This window comes from Glycine max, chromosome 19 (assembly GCF_000004515.6).
Source record: "Glycine max cultivar Williams 82 chromosome 19, Glycine_max_v4.0, whole genome shotgun sequence".
In the NCBI taxonomy this organism is placed as follows: Eukaryota; Viridiplantae; Streptophyta; class Magnoliopsida; order Fabales; family Fabaceae; genus Glycine; species Glycine max.
In genome coordinates, this window is record NC_038255.2 from 9,152,319 (window position 1) to 9,171,901 (window position 19,583).

General features: G+C 33.5%; 1 protein-coding gene across 3 annotated transcripts; it reads right to left on the reverse strand.

Moving 5' to 3' along the window:
- Positions 1-3,302: 3,302 nt before the first annotated feature.
- KR1 (resistance protein KR1) lies at positions 3,303-8,087 on the reverse strand. 3 transcript variants are annotated; one of them, XM_026126955.2, is made up of 6 exons: positions 7,970-8,087; positions 7,387-7,851; positions 5,721-6,822; positions 5,234-5,527; positions 4,262-5,086; positions 3,370-4,178 (listed from the first exon to the last, which is right to left on the reverse strand). In XM_026126955.2, exons 2-6 carry the CDS (start codon positions 7,740-7,742, stop codon positions 3,522-3,524), a joined length of 3,234 nt encoding a protein of 1,077 aa, XP_025982740.1. In that variant the 5' UTR covers positions 7,743-7,851; positions 7,970-8,087; the 3' UTR covers positions 3,370-3,521. The 3 variants fall into 3 exon arrangements, with proteins under 3 accessions (NP_001237766.2, XP_025982740.1, XP_006603754.1); NM_001250837.2 differs by having other exon boundaries at positions 3,303-4,178; positions 7,387-7,982; XM_006603691.4 differs by lacking the exon at positions 7,970-8,087 and having other exon boundaries at positions 5,721-6,817; positions 7,387-7,519.
- Between the last annotated feature and the right edge of the window lie 11,496 nt (positions 8,088-19,583).

Below are 19,583 nucleotides of genomic sequence, written 5' to 3' on the forward strand. Positions count from 1 at the left end.
TACGTGAAAATCCGCTAAGTGAGCATGGGCGCGCTAAGCGCGAGAAGAGTCAACATCCTCGCTGGGCGGGCTGGCTGCACACTGGGCATGCGGATCTCTGACTTATCCTCTTCTAGGGTTTCCCATCCGCTAAGCGAGTTGGATGCCTCACTAAGCGAATGCATCTCGCTTAGCCAATCTGCCTCGTTAAGCGAGTCATCAACAACTTTTACCTTCCCTTCTTTGGCCTAAAACTGAGTTGGATTCAACATTAGGTCACATAATTGAAGTTTCTACTATATAAAATAACTCAATAAAGAAAACATGTACAATTTCTACAAAAAGAACCATAAATTGGAGGCATATTGCTATTTCCTTCAAATTTTCAACACCAAACTAACTTATGAATAACAACTAACAGTGACTTAGAAGAAGTTTATATGACACAACCTGAAGGTTTTTCCTATAGTGATGGGGCTCACTTGGTTTGAAAGCTCAAGAAATCAATATATGTACTAAAACATGCATCATGTCAATGGTATTTGAAATTCCATAGTGTCATCTCATCATTTGGTTTTGTTGAGAACATTATGGATAGATGCATATACCACAAGGTCAATGAGAACATTCTTGAATGACTTTGGCGACCCAACACTCAATTCACAATCAAACTAAGTTAACTAATTAACCTTTTTTAGTTCTTATTGCTATGCAATCATCCTCATCTTCCTTTAGTTACAGATTCAGCAATGATGTGTTCCTCAGCTTTTGAGGGGAGATACTCATCATAGTTTTACCGGGAAACTCTATAAAGCTCTCTCTGACAGGGGAATTCACACCTTCATGGATGACAAGAAGATCCCTAGAGGGGACCAAATCACCTCAGGACTTGAGAAGGCAATTGAAGAGTCTAGAATATTAATTAATGGCTAATCATGAAAAGAAGTTCAAAAGTACTAATAACATGGAGAAGCTGGAAACATGGAAAATGGCTTTGAACCAAGTGGCTAATTTGTCTGGCTACCATCATTTCAAACATGGGTACCCTTCGTTGCCAATCTTTAACTTGTTTCATCTTAATTCATTAATTTTCACTTCTCTAAATGTATTTTATGGTTAGGTTTAATTATTAATTGGATTCCTATACTTATCCGCACTTTACTGTTTTGACCCTATACATAAAAAATTGTAACTTTTAGTTTCTGAATGAGCAAATTTTTTGCATTTTGGTCTAGCGATTAAGACAGTTACTAACGTGGCTGACAGTATTCTTGTGATGACTGCCACAAAAATCTGGTTATTTTACACAGCCACAAAAATTTTGTAGTAGATTTATAGTGTTTTAGACAACTAACCTGCAGGGACCAAAATATATATCATCCGGTCCTTTTTAGAAGAAGGACTGGAGGGAGACTTAAATATGCTTGTCTAGGAGCTAAAGCATACATTTTCTTGCGTATATGGTCAAAACATAAAGGTGTAGACAAATATAGAGACGAGAATAATAATTACACATAATGTTGAGATTTAAAGGGATGAAAAATCTTTATTATCTTCAACAACATACATACATATCAAGATATGAAGATGACATATTTTGTTTGACTTCTCACAAATTTCTCTGATTAAATTGGGAAGAATACGAATATGGGTTTATTCAAAGGATTGTTGAGTTGGTCTCTAAGAAGATTAATTGTTCTCCTTTACATGTTGCGGATTATACAGATGGACTAGAGTCACAAATGCAAGAAGTTAAAGTGCTTCTGGATGTTGGATCTGATGATGTCGTCCACATGCTAGGGATACATAGGCTGGGTGGAGTAGGTAAAATGACAATTTCTACTGCAGTTTATAATTCCATTGCTGACCATTTTGAAGCTTTGTGTTTCCTTGAAAACGTGAGAGAAACTTCAAAAAAACATGGGTTAGAACATCTCCAAAGCAACCTTCTTTCTGACACAATTGCAGAGGATAAGTTAATAGGTGTCAAACAAGGAATTTCCATAATACAGCATAAGCTTCAGCAACAGAAGATTCTTTTGATTCTAGATGATGTTGACAAAAGGGAATAACTACATAGAAACCGATCTCAAGGGATTCTAGGCTTGTCTCAAAAGGCCTATATTAATAAAGTTCTAAAAAGATTTAGGATGAAAGATTGTTCACCCAACATGGCACCTATTGTGAAATGCGATAGATTCAATTTGAATCAATGTCCTAAAGATGAGCTTGAAAGGGAACAAACGAGAAGCATTCCACATGCTTCCGTTGTAGGAAGCCTTATGTATGCATAGGTGTGTACAAGACTTGACATTGCTTTGTGGTTGGAATGTTTGGGAGATATCAAAATAATCCAGGAATATAGCACTAGACAGCTGCAAAGACAATGTTAAGATATGTTGACGAAATCAAAGATCCAACAATTTAGAAGTTGTTGGCTACTCAGACTCGAATTTTGTTGGTTGCGTTGACTCTCATAGGTCAACATCTAGATAAATTTTCATGATGGCTAATGGAGCAATATCTTGGAAAAGTGCAAAACAATCATTAGTTGCTACTTCTACCATGGAGGCTGAGTTTATTTGATTATTTGAATCGACATCATAAGGTATTTGGTTAAAAAGTTTCATGGCTGGTCTACAAGTGATTTATTCTCTTCGTAGATTCCTAGACCGTTAAAGATATATTGTGATAATTCAGCTGTTGTTTTTGTGGCTTAAAACAATAAAAGTGGAAGTCGAAGCAAGCAGATTAACATTAAGTATTTAGCCATGAGGGAACGTGTCAAAGAAAATGAAATCATCATTGAAAACATCAGTACTGAACTAATGAGTGCAGATCCAATGACAAAAGGCATGCAAACAAAGTCATTTAAGGATCATGTTAAGAGTATGAGACTTGATTTTGTACACACACACAAACAAAGTCATTTAAGGATCATGTTAAGAGTATGAGACTTGATTCTGCACACACACACGCACGCACGGAATGCACACACACACACACTTGGAATGCACACACCCGTATACTTTCTCAGTTTATATTTATGAAAGAAATAACTGAAAAAAACACAAGCCTGTTTTTTGCGCTTTGGAAATCGAAATGATCAATTAAAATTTGCAAAATAAAGTAGCAGTCATATCTAGTAAGATAGTTGAAGACGACAGCCAAGTTTTAGAATTCTCTTGAACATTGGTGATTTAAGAAAGATAAATTATCGAAAGATTTTGTCACCAATTTTAATGAAATATTAAAATGTGATGGAGAGAGGTTTCGACTATATACCAAGCATTAAGTTGAGACTTATCTAAAACCAGAAATTTCAGGGTACAAAGTAAAATATGGAACAATAAACACTGATTCAGAGGAATGTATGAAAAGACTCAAATATAAAATAATGAACAATATATTTTCATTGAAACCAAAGAAAAGTTAAATATCCAAAATCAAACTTGACTACAAAACATAATCAGTTTCAAGTAAGTGTTCTCTCTTATCTGCATCAAATCCATTGAACTTGAATCCTCTAGCACATTATCCAATCATTGATTGTTGCGGCGGCAAGAAATGAGAAACACTAGGAAAGAAATGAGAAACACTAGTGCCCAGTGCCACATGCGTGACAAAAAAGAGCCCATAAGTTGTTGCTGCTGCACAACTTGTGTCTTGGCAACATCATTGCCCACCCATCTTTGATTTTTTGGTTTTGAACTATTGAAATCATTATCCAATTTTGTTTTTCTACAAGGATCAGAGAATCGAATATCCTCCATGTTACTTTCCTGTTTCAATACATGTAGTCCAGTTTTTATAAAGGTTGGGGCAAAAGTAAAAGTAAAACCTGGACATGTAACTTCTGCATGGTTCCATTCATTTTCTAAAAGTGCTTCATCTAAATTATCTGTTACTCTTTCACCCCGCAGATCAAAAAGACATGTACAATCACTTCCCAACACCACAGAGTTAAACAAATTTGCATTGCCATTGATGATCACCTTGGTTCTAATGTTGGGTCTAAATGTCCAACCTCTCGATGAGGAAAACTCAGCCACCCGTTTGATAATATGACAAATAGCAATGGCTGGGAATTTGTTACGAAACCAGAAAGAAATTGGAAATTCCGATGTTTGGAAATCAAACCACTCTGGAATCTTGGCTCCTGGCAAATAGAAGAAGGTTCTTCCAGCCTCATGCAGTTCCTGTTGGTCATAAATACATCGTTAAGTTTAGCAATATTAAATACACTATCAATGACCAAATCAAATACATAAAAAAACAATACCTGACTGAGTAACATGCTTCTACATGAGGAAGTCAATGATAGGCATTCTTCTGCATAGAAATATTTCAAGTTTGGAGGAATCCCTCTAATTTCTCGAAGTCGCTCACAATAATTCAAGTCAAGCATTGTTAAAAAGCGGCATTCTTTGATGCATTCGGGAATAACTGTGAAATTATTCCTTGATAGGTTTAACCTCATTACATTAGCAAAGCATGGGAGAGCTATTCGAAAAAAATCATCTGACAGGTTGCAGTTTCTGAGATCAAGAAATTGAACGTTTGAAGATGTGGTTAAGCTCACATTCTCTGCACCCTCATCCTCTTTACGGAATAGACACCCTTCCCATCCCACACCTATGACATTGATCAGTTCCGGGCTTTCTCGCATCGGGCAAATGTTCGAAAGGAAAATGCCAGTACAACCGTTTGTCTGGTTTCGAGGGAAACACAGAAATAAAGTTCGAAGCCGAGTAAGATTTCGAAATGAAAGAGTGAATTTTTTTACAGGAGTTTGTTCCAAGTGAAGTTCTGTTATGTTTTCCATCTTTCCTAATATTTCTGGAAAATTCTCAAGGCTGTGACAATACCCAAGTTTGAGTTGCTCAAGAGAGGTCAATTTGATGGGGGGGAAATTCTTAAGCCTGGAGCAACCTTCTGCGTCCAAGATTCTCAGTTTTTCCAAGAAGCCTACTGACGGGTGAATGGCATATAAATTATCACAATCTTTAAATGACAATTTTTGCAAATGTGGGACACAAGATACATCAGGTATCTGTGTTAAATGTTGACATGAGTCAAAATTTAGACTTGTCAGATTCACAAACTTCTGCAACATAAAATGTGGAAAAAAAGGAAGCAAATAAATAAACTAAAACAGAATTTATTAACATAAATCATAAAAGTAAAACAAATGAATAGCCTAAAGCGAACTTATTACAATACAAAATCAAGGAAATGAACTCAAGACACTTGCCTTTTTTAACATGGCAGCCAACTCACGTGAAGTAAACCCACAGTCGGGTAAGTTGAATATAGCAAGCTTCTCCATTTGAAAATCATATGGAAAATAATGTGAAGGATATCTCCACCATTCCAATACTCTTAAACTCTTAGGAAAATGTTTGGGACCTTTGGAGAAATGACCACTTCTGATAATAAGTGTCTTGAGATTTTTCATCTTTTTGAAGGCATCTCCATCCCACTGTATTTCTACTTCTTCAAATGAGGAGTAGAAATTCATGCATATGATTCCAATATGACTAGTTCCCTTTTATAACAGAAAAATCACCAATCAACCAGAATGCATGCATAAATATTAGGACTTCAACATGCATATTTAGAGAAGTGTACATATTATAAAGCAAAAGAATAATTGTGAGATGAGCATATAACAATCAAAAGAGATAATTCAAGGTTAAAGATGAAAAACCAAACCATCCACATGTATCAATCTTATTCACCTTGTTCTCTTCTAAAACTTGAACTATATCAGTAGGTAGCCATAACCTACTACGTTTCCCAGGCTCTTGGGGAGATTCTTTCCGAACAATTTCTTTACCCATGTCCTCTATCAAGTCATGTAGTGTAACATAGCCATTCAAACTAATCTTTATGAGAGATTTTTCAACCAACACTCCAATATGATGTTTCATGCAATGGCCATGATGAGCATGAAGTATATCTTGGATCTCTGCCAAATCATATTTTTTGAAGCAACAAGCAATGTCAAGAAAAACACTTTGCTCATCTTCTTCCAAAGCATCATAACTCACTTTAAGTATCTCTTGGATCTCTTTATTAGGGATTCTTTTGTATCGATCTAAAGCAGATATCCATTGTTCTATATTTTTTCCGGATAAGTTGGAACCTATTACTTCTAAAGCCAATGGAAGGCCCGAAGCATAAGTTGCTGCTCGATTCAAAACATCCTTGTAAAATGGATCAACTTTTCCCAACTTGAAAGCTTTCCAATTAAGTAACTCAAGAGCATATTCCTCATTCAATTCATTCACCTCATATGTTCTTTCAACACCGTGACATGCTAGCAATTGTTTGTCCCGAGTCGTGATGATGACTCTACTGCCAGGACCAAACAAATCAGGTCTTCCAGCAAGCGCCTGTAGCTGTTCCCTTTTGTCAACATCATCTAGAATCAAAAGAACCTTCTTTTGCCGGAGCCTATGCTCTATTATGGAAATTCCTTGTTTGACACCTATTAACTTATCCTCTCCGGCCGTTTCAGAAAGAAGGTTTCTTTGTAGATGTTGTAACCCATGTTTCTTTGAAGTTTCTCTCACGTTTTGAAGGAAACACAAAGCTTCAAAATGGTCAGCAATGGAATTATAAACTGCAGCAGCAAGTGTCGTTTTACCTACTCCACCGAGCCCATGTATACCCAGCATGTGGACAACATCATCAGATCCAACATCCAGAAGCGCTTTTACTTCTTGTATTCGTGACTCTAGTCCAACTGGATAATCCGCAACATGTAAAGGAGCACGATCAATCTTCTTAGAGACCAACTCAACAATCCTCTGAATAAATTCATATTCGTATTCTTCCCTATTCAATAAGAGAAATTTATGAGAAGTCAAACAAAACATGTCATCTCCATATCTTGATATGTATGTATGTTGTTGAAGATAATCAAATTTTTTCATCCCTTTAGGACTCAACATTATGTTTAATTATTATTCTTGTCTCTATATTTGTCTACACTTTCCTGACCCTTTACGCAAGAAAATGTATGCTTTAGCTCCTAGACAAGCAAATTTAAAAAGGACAGGATGATATATATTTTGGTCCCCTGCAGGTTAGTTGTCTAAAACACTATAAATCTACTACAAAATTTTTGTGGCTGTGTAAAATAACCAGATTTTTGTGGCAGTCATCACAAAAATACTGTCAGCCACGTTAGTAACTGTCTTAATCGCTAGACCAAAATGCAAAAAAATTGCTAATTCAGAAAATAAAAGTTGCAATCTTGATGTATAGGGTCAAAACATTAAAGTGCGGATAAGTATATGAATCCAATTAATAATTAAACCTAAACATAAAATACAATTAGACAAGTGAAAATTAATGAATAAGGATAAAATAAGTTAAAAGATTGGCAAGGAAGGGTACCCATGTTTGAAATGATGGTAACCAGATAAATTAGCCACTTTGTTCAGAGCCATCTTCCATGTTTCCAGCTTCTCCATGTCATTAGTACTTTTGAACTTCTTTTCATGATTAGTCAACGCCTTTCCAAAACTACCAGTGTGGTTTCTCACATCAGAAGGGTCAACCTTATAAAAAACTGGCAAAATCAATATGCCCTTCCCCTTAATAAACTTAAGGATGTAATCAAGTTCGTTTAAGCAGAAGGAGGACGATGCATAGTTTTCAGAGAGCACGATGATGAATATTCTGGACTCTTCAATTGCCTTCTCTAGTCCTGAGGTGATTTGGTCCCCTCTAGGGATCTTCTTGTCATCCATGAAGGTGTGAATTCCCCTGTCAGAGAGAGCTTTATAGAGATTGCCAGTAAAACCGCGACGAGTATCTTCCCCTCGGAAGCTGAGGAACACATCGTTGCTGAATCTGTAACTAAAGGAAGATGAGGATGATTGCTTAGCCATGAGAACTAAGAAGAAAGGTTACTATGATTGTTAATGGAATCAATGGAGTGTTGGGTCTACAAAGTCAGAACAAGAAGGCAATGTACCTTGTAGCTAGCGTTTTTCAGTGTCTGTACTTTGTTGTCTCATAAAAACTATAAATTTTGCTGAGTGTGAACGTGGAAAAAGATGAAAGCTACTTTTAGCCACACCACTCCAAACCCATATCCACTCTAAAATGAAATAAGGCAAAAAGAACAGTCAAACATTAATTTTTTAAGCGTTGTAAATCACATCTATTTTTTTGCTGAGTTTCTTTTTTTCTGAGATATCATATATCTATTATTCTATCTTGATTTCTTTGTCACTCTTTAATTTATTCACTGTTACGTTCCCACCTCTCTTCATACTTGTATATATTTTGATTTTTTGGTTTTTTGTAATTAATATATATTTATTTAATGTAAAATAAGAGAAAAGAATATAAAATATCAAACTTTACTTTTTAGTAAAAAAAATAAAAGTACCTATCTCTTTCTTTCCAATAGTATTTTATAACAATAAAATATTTTGCCCAACCACTCAAATGACGTCCGGCAGCGGGGGCTGAGGCGGGTGTATTCTTCTAGGCATTTATATCTTGTACTCTTATTTTCATTGCATCCAAATTTTCTATTTTATAAAGTTAATTTTGAAATATAAATTTATATTTTAAAATGAATTTCTCAAAATATAATAGGAGATGCTAATGTGAATGCAAAATACAATAATCATTCCTGTTTTGGATAAAATGACAATTTTTTATTGGACAGAATTTACAAAATAAAGAACTTATATCGTTTTATAAAATCTGGGCAGTTATTTAAATCCCCTCTTTATTTTAATTGTACACTCTCCTTTCCTTTCCTTTTTATTTTTAATTATTTTTTCAAACTACCCTACCCATGTGTTTACCTGGTCTACCTCTCTAGTTTTGTAGAACATGATAATCAGGCTATTAAAGTGACACGAGTAGGCTCCAACCCTTTCATTTTCTGTTGTTTGTCGCCATATAGGTCTCTTTATGTCACTCTCTTGGGGACCTGTGGCGGACCAAAAATTATTTGGGTATTACTATTTTCACTTCCCTTCATTATTAATACACTTCCTTTTTTATTTTCTTTTCCAAAAATATCCTACAAAATACACTCCCCTTTAAGTTGAGTTTTCCTCTTTCAGATTTCAAAACCCTACGCCTCTCCCTTTCTCTCATTCAAACTTCAATCTTCCTCTTCCTTTTGTTTTACCTCTCATCACCTCAACACTGTCACTTATTGTTGTAGCCTAAATATACGGTCACCATCATTTTTTCGTTGTATCCCATGTTCTGTTTTTTTTTTTTTTTTTCTTTTTGCAAATTCTATATTTCTAATAACATCTTATCCGCAATAGATGTACCACACATTGCGAAGGAGATGGTGAGGCTTGAGTCGTTTTGTGGAGAGGCTTGGTTCTTGAAAGATTGATGGGTGTGATAACAATTTTGCAAAGAATACTCTTTGTTTAAGCTACGAGCGTATGAAACCAATTATTGTTGTTTTTCCAGAAGCAAACTTAGGTTGATTTGTGTGAGTTTAATGGTTTTTATTGATTTGGGCGCAAACTTACATTATTCGAGGAATCAGGGTTTTATTATAATCTCTAGAGCAATTTCTGGAATGCAACTCTAAGATGCTGGGAACAATTTCTGAAATGCAAGACTTATGGATGATGCAAAGAGGAGTGTATTTTTTGGGCATTTTTGGAAAGAAAAAAAAAATCAAAAGGCAGTGTACTAGTAACGAGGGGAATAAAAATAGCAAGAGCCAATTATTTGAGTTTGAGAGGGGACAGTTGCACCTCCTCACTTTCAGAAAATTACAAATAAATATATCGTTTTAGCTTTTGTATCTCCTAAATTTCTATATGGAACTCACTTAGAGGTGACAGACTCACATATTGACATATTAAAGGTTAGCAAATATATACTCTCACTTAGAATGTTATTTTTTCCTCCCATTTTTATATACTAAATCCCTTGCTCCAAAATTCTCTCTCGTGTCGTGTCATTGTTTGTTATTTTTCAATTTAAGCATTTAAATTAAAAGTCTAATTTTATTTTCTAATAGACCCGTTTAGCTTGCTTCTCTGATTGCTAATTTTTCTTGACTTTTTTTTTTTATCAAACTAGGTAATTTTGTAAAATTATATATCAAATTAGATTGTTTGAAAAATAATTTACTAAAGATGGATACTTTATCTTTTGATATCAATTACAATTATAATTAATGCAGAAAAATAATTTTTTATATCAATTTTAATTATAATCAATATCAAAAGTTAAAAGCACTTATCTAAGTCAATAATTTTTTAAACCACCTAATTTAGTATATAATTTTATGAAATCACCTAATTTAGTAGAAAAAAGTCATTTTTTTTCCAACTCGGTCAATTGGTTGGTTTTCTGATAAACAAATTGGGTTTCCCTTGTCCCAAATTGGGTTTTCCGATAAACATTTCCTTCTACTTGATTTATCTTCTAGTTGGGTTGGGTTGGACGAATCTAAAAAAATTTACTTAGTGTAAATCAAAAATAATTTATAATATTTTTATAAAATAAAAATATTATGAAATTTTACAAAATACATAATATTTTCAAAAAAATTAAAAATACTTAAATTTCTACCTATTATAATTTTTCTTTATGTATTTTTTGTTTTTTAAAAATGTAAGTTTTTTGTTGTCTATGTTATAAAAAAATTAAGATAAAGTGATAAAATTAGTAGTATCAATTTATTTTCTCTTTTACCTCTTATAAATTTTTTATTAATTCATTTTAAAAAATTGTCCTATGGGATAATATTATTTTTTATGGAAACAAAAATTAAAATTATTAAATAGATTAAGTATAAAAATTTATCTAGTGGAAACTGTTGAGAATTTTCAATAAACCATATACAATACCAAATGAGTACCAAAACACATTACGTCAGATTATCAAGAGGTTTTAAGGAATACCTGAATCCATAGAGCTTGATTAACACGTAGCGAAATCTGACAGTGGTCACGAACAATTGGTTTAATGACTTTCCTCAACCAAATCACCTTCTTCCTTATGGGACCTTCGTTTTCTCTTCAGATGGGGAAAGGAGAAACTGTTTGTTGATTTGGTATATTGGGGACCATAATCATACCTTATGTTTTAAACCTATTAGGGTTCTCATTATCCCCTAATGGGCCAAACTGGTTTCCGCTCATTAAGCCCATATCAATTATCTGTTGGCAATCTAATGGACTCACTTAAATAGATCACTTTATATTGAACCCATTTAAATGTAAATAACTAATATAAATGTTATAATATAATATGTAGCCCATATTAATTAATTAGGAATTATAAAATTCCTAACAATCTCCCACTTGGGCTTCATATTAACCTTAGACATTTATATCACAAAATTCTTTAGGCGCGCAACCGTATGTTATTTACTTTTAGACTCCTTTTATACAATCTGGTCCATCTTATATAGCAACAGGAAACCACTGCAGTTTTCATCATAATTTAGCTTGACTAAGCCACAATGGTCACCACTGTTACTCATACTCAATGACATAGACCAAATATGGATAAGCGGCTTGGAAATTACATACAATGTGATCTTAATCATGTCTATTTCCAACTAGTCCAAAGTTTATTCTTTATAGAGATCAATCCAAAATGCAATACAAATATTGCACACAAACAAACTTATAATGAAATGATAAACTTCAACTTTATTTCTACAGAAAATCCAAATAACAAAATGTTTGCAAACCGTAATATATAGAACATGAGTAAGACTCCCACTAAACCAAGGTACTATCAGGAATTACACTCATATGAGCAGTGTGCTCATGAAAAAAAACTTTAGTATCATACATTTAATAAGTGGATCAGCTAGTATGGAATGAGTTCCTATATGTTCTATACAAATTTATATTTTCTGGATTCTTTATTTAACAACCAAATACTTTATGTCAACAAACTTTTATTTGGTTGAATCTTTAATAAGACTGCTAAGATATTGTCTCAATAAACATCTGATGGCTACTTAATGTTGGCGACAACAAGCAAGCCAGTTACAATAATTTAGCAATCATAAATTCTAGTATAATGTCTCATAGCAAAATATTAACTCCACTAACATGGTCAAATGTGAATCTTTATGTGAAGTGATTGCTATTAATACATTCTGAAATAATCGAAGTTAGAATACCCAATGATCTCTAAACTTCTAAACTTTCGATATGAAAACACATAGTTTCTTGTTCTCTTCAATTAACGCATAATGCGCTTTACTACTTCTAGTATTACATACCAAGATTACTCATATATCACCTTAGGATTCCCACAAAATAATTTCAAACTCTAAATTTTACACATGCAGATTTGGGATTCACATAATATGAGTAATTTAAACCATAGTAGTAACAACAACAACAATTAAAGAAGAGAACAACAACCATGCAATGCACAAATAATCTTTATGGTAAATTTCAAGACCCAAACAAGATACCTAACGCACCATTAATCCTCAATCTTTGAATTGAAAAAGACTAACTGCAAGTGGTACTCTCAATGCATTGAGCAAACATTGGTAATAAGTCCTGTCAAACAAAGGTTGTCTTTGGACACTCCATTGCTCACATGGAAAACTTATATGATGATTATTCCGGTCAAATAATGATTATCTTTGAACATTTCATTATTCACATGGAAAATCACACTATTTATAATCACCACATGTTTGCCATTGCAAACATGTAATTATTCTGTCAAATTGTGTCTTCCTTTGGGCCGAGCACAATTCACATGAATAATTTCATGCAACATCCATGTAAATTCAATCAAATAAACTTACGCAACAGAGGTTACTTTGGCAACATGTTGTTTCAATCAATTTAACCAAAAATACAAGACAATTTAATACAATAAATGGGAGGTCTAAAAATTACACAAATTTTCTTAAAATTACACAATTTAACCAAAAGAATCCTTTAAAGATACTAGAGAAAAGGTTTCTTTATAGTCAATGTCTTCCTTCTGAGAAAAGCCTTTAGCAACTAGACGAGTCTTATATCTCTCGATTAAATATCCATTTACAACCAATATGTTTCATACCTTCAGGCAATTCGATTAGATTCCAAAATTCATTGTCATTCATAGACTTCATCTCATCCTTCATGGCATCAATCCAATTTTGAGAGTTACAACTGTGCATAGCTTGACAGAAGTTAATTGGATCATCCTCTGTTAAACCAACACCATCCTTATGTTCTTGGAGAAATATAATATAATCATTTGAGATTGCATTTCTCCTATCTCTAATGGATCTCTTTAATGACACTTCTTGAGGTTGCTCTAAAGGTATTTGAGGGGGAACCTCATTGTTATCTTGTTCCGGAACAATGTCAATAGTTTGAACATTATCTTCTATTACTGGAGTTGTGTCTTGAACAGTAATAGGTATGAGGACTTGATCACTGTAAATAACAGGTTCTTCCTCAAAGACAACATTCTTTATGTTCTCTTCCTTCCCAAACTCAACTTCCTCAAGAAATTTTTCATTTCCCATCTCGAAAAAAGATCTTAAGGTGGGATTGTAAAATTTATAGCCTCAAGAGCGTTCAGCATAGCCAACAAAATAGCAGCTAATTATTCTTGAGTCCAACTTTCTTTCATATGGCCTATAAGGCCGTGCCTCAACTGGACAACCCCAAATGTGCAAATGTTTAATACTTGGCCTTTCCAAGAAGTTGTAGGAAAAGGACCACAAATGTCTGTATGCACTAGTTTCAAGACATCTTTAGCTCTTTCGGCACCTAATTTCCTTATGTTTGTTCGTTTGCCCTTTATGCATTCAATACAGACCTCAAAGTCTAATAAATACAAAGGGTCAAGAATTTCATCCAACACAAGTCTCTGAATTCTTTGTTTAGAGATATGGCCCAAACGCTTATGCCATAAGGTGGCTGAATTCTCATTCAATTTTTCATTTTGTACCATGTGAACTTATTTGCAGTATTTCATTATAGGAACTAACAACATCAAACATGTAAAGATTATCAATTAAAGAACCAGAACCAACCATATTTGAATTTTGGTAGAGACTAACTTTATTATTTCCAAATGAATAAGAAAATCCAAATTTGTCCAAATTAGAAATAGAAATCAAATTCCGTCTAAAAGAAGGTACAACAAAAGTCTCAAATAAATCCAAATAAAATCTAGTTTTTAACTGTAATCTAAAAGTTCCAATAGCTTCCACTGCAACCTTCTTGCCATCACCCACAAAGATGAATCTTTCATCATCACTTGGTAGTCGGCTCCACAGGCAACCCTGCATAGTCATACTTATGTGAGTAGTAGCACCAGAATCTACCCACAAAGTATCTTTAGGTACAAAAGCCAAATTAACTTCTGAACAAACTAGAGTAAGAAATTTACCTTTCTTCACACGCCATGCGGCATACTTGGGACACTCTTTCTTCATGTGTCCCGACTTTTTGCAGAAGTAATAGGTAAATTCCTCATCTTTATTTTGTTTCTTTTGCTGAGAAGTCCCTTCCGCAGCACCCTTAGTCTTCTTCCTTTTTTTATTCTGAGAGGTCGAAGTCAAGTGAGCACTTTCAGTCCTATCTCTCTGTAGCCTCTCCTCCTCTTGCACACAGTGAGATATAAGCTCATTGAGGGACCATTTGTCCTTCTGAGTGTTATAGCTCACTTTGAATTGCCCAAAGTGTGCAGGAAGCGAGATCAAAACCAAGTGCACGAGCAGGTCTTCACCAAGCTCTAACTTAAGTGACTTGAGTTTTGATGCGAGATTAGACATCTCCATAATGTACTCCCTTATGTTTCCTTTGCCTTTATACTTCATGGAGATGAGTTTGGCCAAAAGATTACTCGTCTCCGCCTTTTCATTTTTGGCAAAGTATTGCTCAATTTCCTCAAGGAATTTCTTTGCACTTTGACCCTCAGAAATAGAGTCCTGAAACGCCTCTGGAATGGAGCGCTTCATGATCATAAGGCACATTCGGTTGGACCAACCCAACTTCTCAATTTTTACCTCATTAGAGGTTTCCGGAGGGGAATGGGTCGTTCCGTCCTCAATGCCAAGTCCAAATCCATACAACCAAGAACAATTTCTATGGCTTCCTTCCAGACCTTAAAATTTGTCCCATTCAATATTGGGATAGAATTCACTTTGGCAACATTTGCAGCACTAGTAATATTAACTAAAGAGAGAACAAAAATAATAACATGTTCACAAATAATCAAGCAAGTCATATAAAGTAAATATATAACAAGACATGCAACTATTTCCCATAACAGATCCATCACAAGATACCTAGCACAACATTAATTCTAGTCTTTGGACAGAAAAATTAATTTATAATTGGTACTCTCAACGCAATGATCAAATATTGACAATTAGTTCTGACAAATAATAGTCTTTCTTTGGACCGACTATTATTCTCATAAAAAAAAAACTTAATAATTGTCATATATTTATCATCGCAGGTATGTTATTATTTGGCCAAATTGTGTCTTCCTTTGGGCCGAACACAATTTGCATAAATAATTTCATACTAACATTCATGCAATTTAATTAAATCAATTTACATAATAGAGGTTACTTTGGCAACATAATCGTTCAATCAATTTAATTAAAATTACTGGACACACAATCAAATGGAAAGGATCTGTAATGGTTAAATTTGCACCCAATTGTGATAGTAGTATATGTTTGAAAAAATACATCATGGTAAACTAATTATGCACCCGAAACAAACATATCACGGTACTATCACAAATTTATACCAACCACATGAATAACATAAATTATCAGCTTATCACTGTTTCATAAAAAAAATAGTTGGCCCAATATATATATATATATATATATGAAATTGTGTCACGTACTAATTGCCAACACCAGATACGTAGAACCTTTATCCCAAATAGAATAATATGCCAGCAGATGCAACACAAACAAAACAAAAAATTGTACAATCCCGTAAATCAAATGTAGAGACCTTTTATTAATTCTAGAGAGGAGAAAAACTTTATGGCCATAACACATGAATTTAGGGGTTTTACAATTTTATTGATCAAAATAGTTTCTCCCCAAAATAAAATTAGGGTTCATATAACTAAAATGATCCAGATATAATACATATCAAATAGAGCTTTAAATCCCAATAATCTAACAGTAATGGTGGCTCTGATACCACTTGTTGGGAATTTTCAATAAACCATATACAATACCAAATGAGCACCAAAATATATTACGTTAGATTATCGAGAGGTTTTAAGGAATACCTGGATCCATAGAGCTTGATTAACACGCAGCGGAATCTGACAGTGGTCACGAACAATTGGTTTAATGACCTTCCTCAACCAAATCACCTTCTTCCTTATGGGACCTTCGTTTTCTCTTCAGATGGGGAGAGGATAAATTGTTTGTTGATTTGGTATATTGGGGACCATAACCATGCCTTATGTTTTAAACCTATTAGGATTCTCATTATCCCATAATGGGCCAAACTGGTTTCTGCTCATTAAGTCCATATCAATTATCTGTTGGCAATCTAATGGGCTCACTTAAATAGATCACTTTATATTGAACCCATTTAAATATAAATAACTAATATAAATGTTATAATATAATATGTAGCCCATATCAATTAATTAGGAATTATAAAATTCCTAACAGAAACAATTACCCCACACTCTTACCCGTGGATCCGTCCTTAGGCATTTGGGACTGGCCAATTGTTTCTTTACCTCTTAGTGAGTCGGTGAATTTTTTTCTTACTTTTATTATAGAATCAAAAAATATTTGGACCGAGTTGCACAAGCTTAGTGCTTGATTTATATATTGTACTTTGAAATTTTATTTCCCCGAGTGTTGCACAACAACCTTAAATCTTTGATTTTTATTTTTATTTTTATTTTATGATTTGGGTAAATCTTTGAGTTTTATTTTTTGGGTAATATGCACTCTCCAGTATGTTATATGAAATTTTATTGTTATATAAAATCATCACATAAATGAATCATATTTTGGAATGATTTGAAGAAGGACTAGTCACTAATTTGGCTTCTATTATTATTATTATTATTATTATTATTATTATTATTATTATTATTATTATTATTAGTATTTTATTAATTTTTATCATTAATTTTGGAATGTTAGTAGAAATTTAAATTTGTGAACTTTTTTGTTATCTTTCTGTTTTCACTGATATACCAACCTTATATATTTGAATTCCAAATATTTGAGGATTGTTCCTTGTCTTTTAATATTTAGTAATGAATCTATCAGTACTACTATTTAGTACCAAAAAAGAGTTACACCATATGCACAAATTGTTATATAGAGGTTGTTATCCTTTTTTTAAATAATTATAAATTAAAAGTTAAAAAATGTAATTGCAAATTGGTTATTATTGCAACGTCGCTATGTGTCGCCGCACCTCCGTCGCCCCCTGGTATCCCCCTCTTCTCCTTTGGGTTGAGTAAGTCATTTAAACAATGGTTGATGTCTTAAAAATAGTATTTTATTACCATGTACACTAATCGTTGGTTTACTTTCAATATCTTATTCAATTTAGTGTAACAAACAAAGAGGAAGCACTAAGTGTGGCTATTATGTGATGCACTGGATGTCAACGATAGTCCCGAGAGGTTTCAACGATAGTAGATGATTTTATGTATTGACATTATTGTTTTCTTGAAATATTTCTTATAATAAATAGTAATTGTTCATTTATAACATAAAAATTTGTACTGTGAAACTACTTGGTTTGGTCTTATTTTAAATTTACATCGGTTTGGGTAATATTTAAAAAACAGACAAGATATTTAAAAATTGCAAAAAACAACATTGAGTTTTCTAAAAACCAATGTTGATTTATGTATCACAATATCGATTTTTAGAAAAATCGATGTTTTTTTTTGCATATTTTACATTTTTTTGGTTTATTACTTATTATACGATATCGGTTTTTCTGAAAAACCAATATCGTGTAGTGTATGTCAACATTGGTTTTTTGAACACTGATGTTAACATTGATTTTGTTAACATTAGTGGTTTTAACATCGGTTAAAAATCAATGTTAAAAGTTGAAAAAAAAACTTATGTTAAAAGCCTATTTTCTAGGTGTAAGCAGTACATGCAAAATCATAATCTGAGTCACTTTTCTTCATATATATCTTTTCTTGAAATTGTTATTTGTTTTTAGTTTTATCTTCTTCAATCCAAACACAAACAATCCTCAACTCAAGATAAAAATATAAAATTATTTAGTTTATGCAATTTAGATTATTTGGGAAGAAATCTAGTCTCTTGGTTATGATATTCGAACTTTCGAGTCCATTGTTGCAACTATGCAGCGTACATTTGCCCTTAGTGAGTACATATTTTATGCATCAAGTTTCTAGCACCGTTGTCGAAGATTGGTTGTGGAGTTCCTAGATAATTTGATTTGCATCAATTAAATAATTTTTTCATATTTTTTCTTTCTCATTACTTTATTTATTTAATTTTTTTCTTTTTCTATTTTGTTCTATTTTATCTTTGTTTATATTCTAAATTTTTATTGCAATTTTAATTTTGTGAGGAGTGTGGGTAGACAAGACATATGGTTGGAGATTGCCCATACAATTCTAAATTTCTTTCTCATTCCTTTTTCTGACAATTGAGTTTTAATCCATTTTTAAATGGAGATTATGATGAAGGATGAGGTGCAAATGATGACACCCATGCCTCCACCTCTTGTTTGTGAGGAGTGTGGGTAGACAAGACATATGGTTGGAGATTGCCCATACAATTAGGCCCTTGAGGAAGTGAACTATGCTAGTGGAAAGAGTATTGGTTATGACCCTTACTCTAATACCTGCAACCAAGGGTGGAGAGATCACACAGACTTCTCTTCGAAAAAGCAGAGAGATCAGAGGCAAGGTCAAATTTAGAACCATAAGGTGTGTAGGCTCTTTCACCTACAAAGTCAAAATCAAAACAAAGACCCTCAGTATCATGGTCAAAGGCCTAAACACGAGTAAAGGAGACCAACCTAGCAAAGACATGGTGATGGAGCACATAACTAAGAGTGATGAAAGGTTCAAATCCTTGGAATCCACCATGTTAAACCTTGTCACTCTTATGCCTCAAGGAACTCCTGGCACACTTCTTTCCCAAACTTAAGCACCAAGAGTGGAAAGCCTATGGCAGAATCAAAAAAAGAAAATGAAGGCTACTCCAACAGTAGGAAAAAAGGCTCTCGCTAAGGAGAATCATGAGACAAAAAAGTGGGTGAGAAGGAGGTATTGACACCTCCTCAGGTAAGTTTTCCACTTCCTAAAAGAGTAAAAGATGAGTAGAAGGATAGAAAATTTTGTTGGTATGTTTAAGAAATTGTATTCCTTTTGTTGAGGCAATTGTTGAAATGCCAAAGCATGCCAAGTTTTTAAAGGAGATTATTTTAAATAAAAAAATTGGAAGACATTGCAATAGTTAGTCTCAACAAGGAATGTTCTGTTCTTGTTATAAAGAAACTGCCTCCTAAGCTTAAAGACTTGAGAAGTTTTTTAGTCCCTTGTGCCATTGGCAACTTTTTCTTTGATAGAGAATTGTGTGGCATAGGTGTTAGCATTAA

Excerpts from the sequence above, each read along its gene's own strand:
- KR1 (NM_001250837.2), bottom strand. The coding sequence starts at position 7,883 with ATGGCTAAGCAATCATCCTCATCTTCCTTTAGTTACAGATTCAGCAAC. Across the intron at positions 5,087-5,233 it reads TGGCTGCCATGTTAAAAAAG|AAGTTTGTGAATCTGACAAG; the intron begins GCAAGTGTCTTG and ends TTTATGTTGCAG. Across the intron at positions 4,179-4,261 it reads GAAGCATGTTACTCAGTCAG|GAACTGCATGAGGCTGGAAG; the intron begins GTATTGTTTTTT and ends TATGACCAACAG.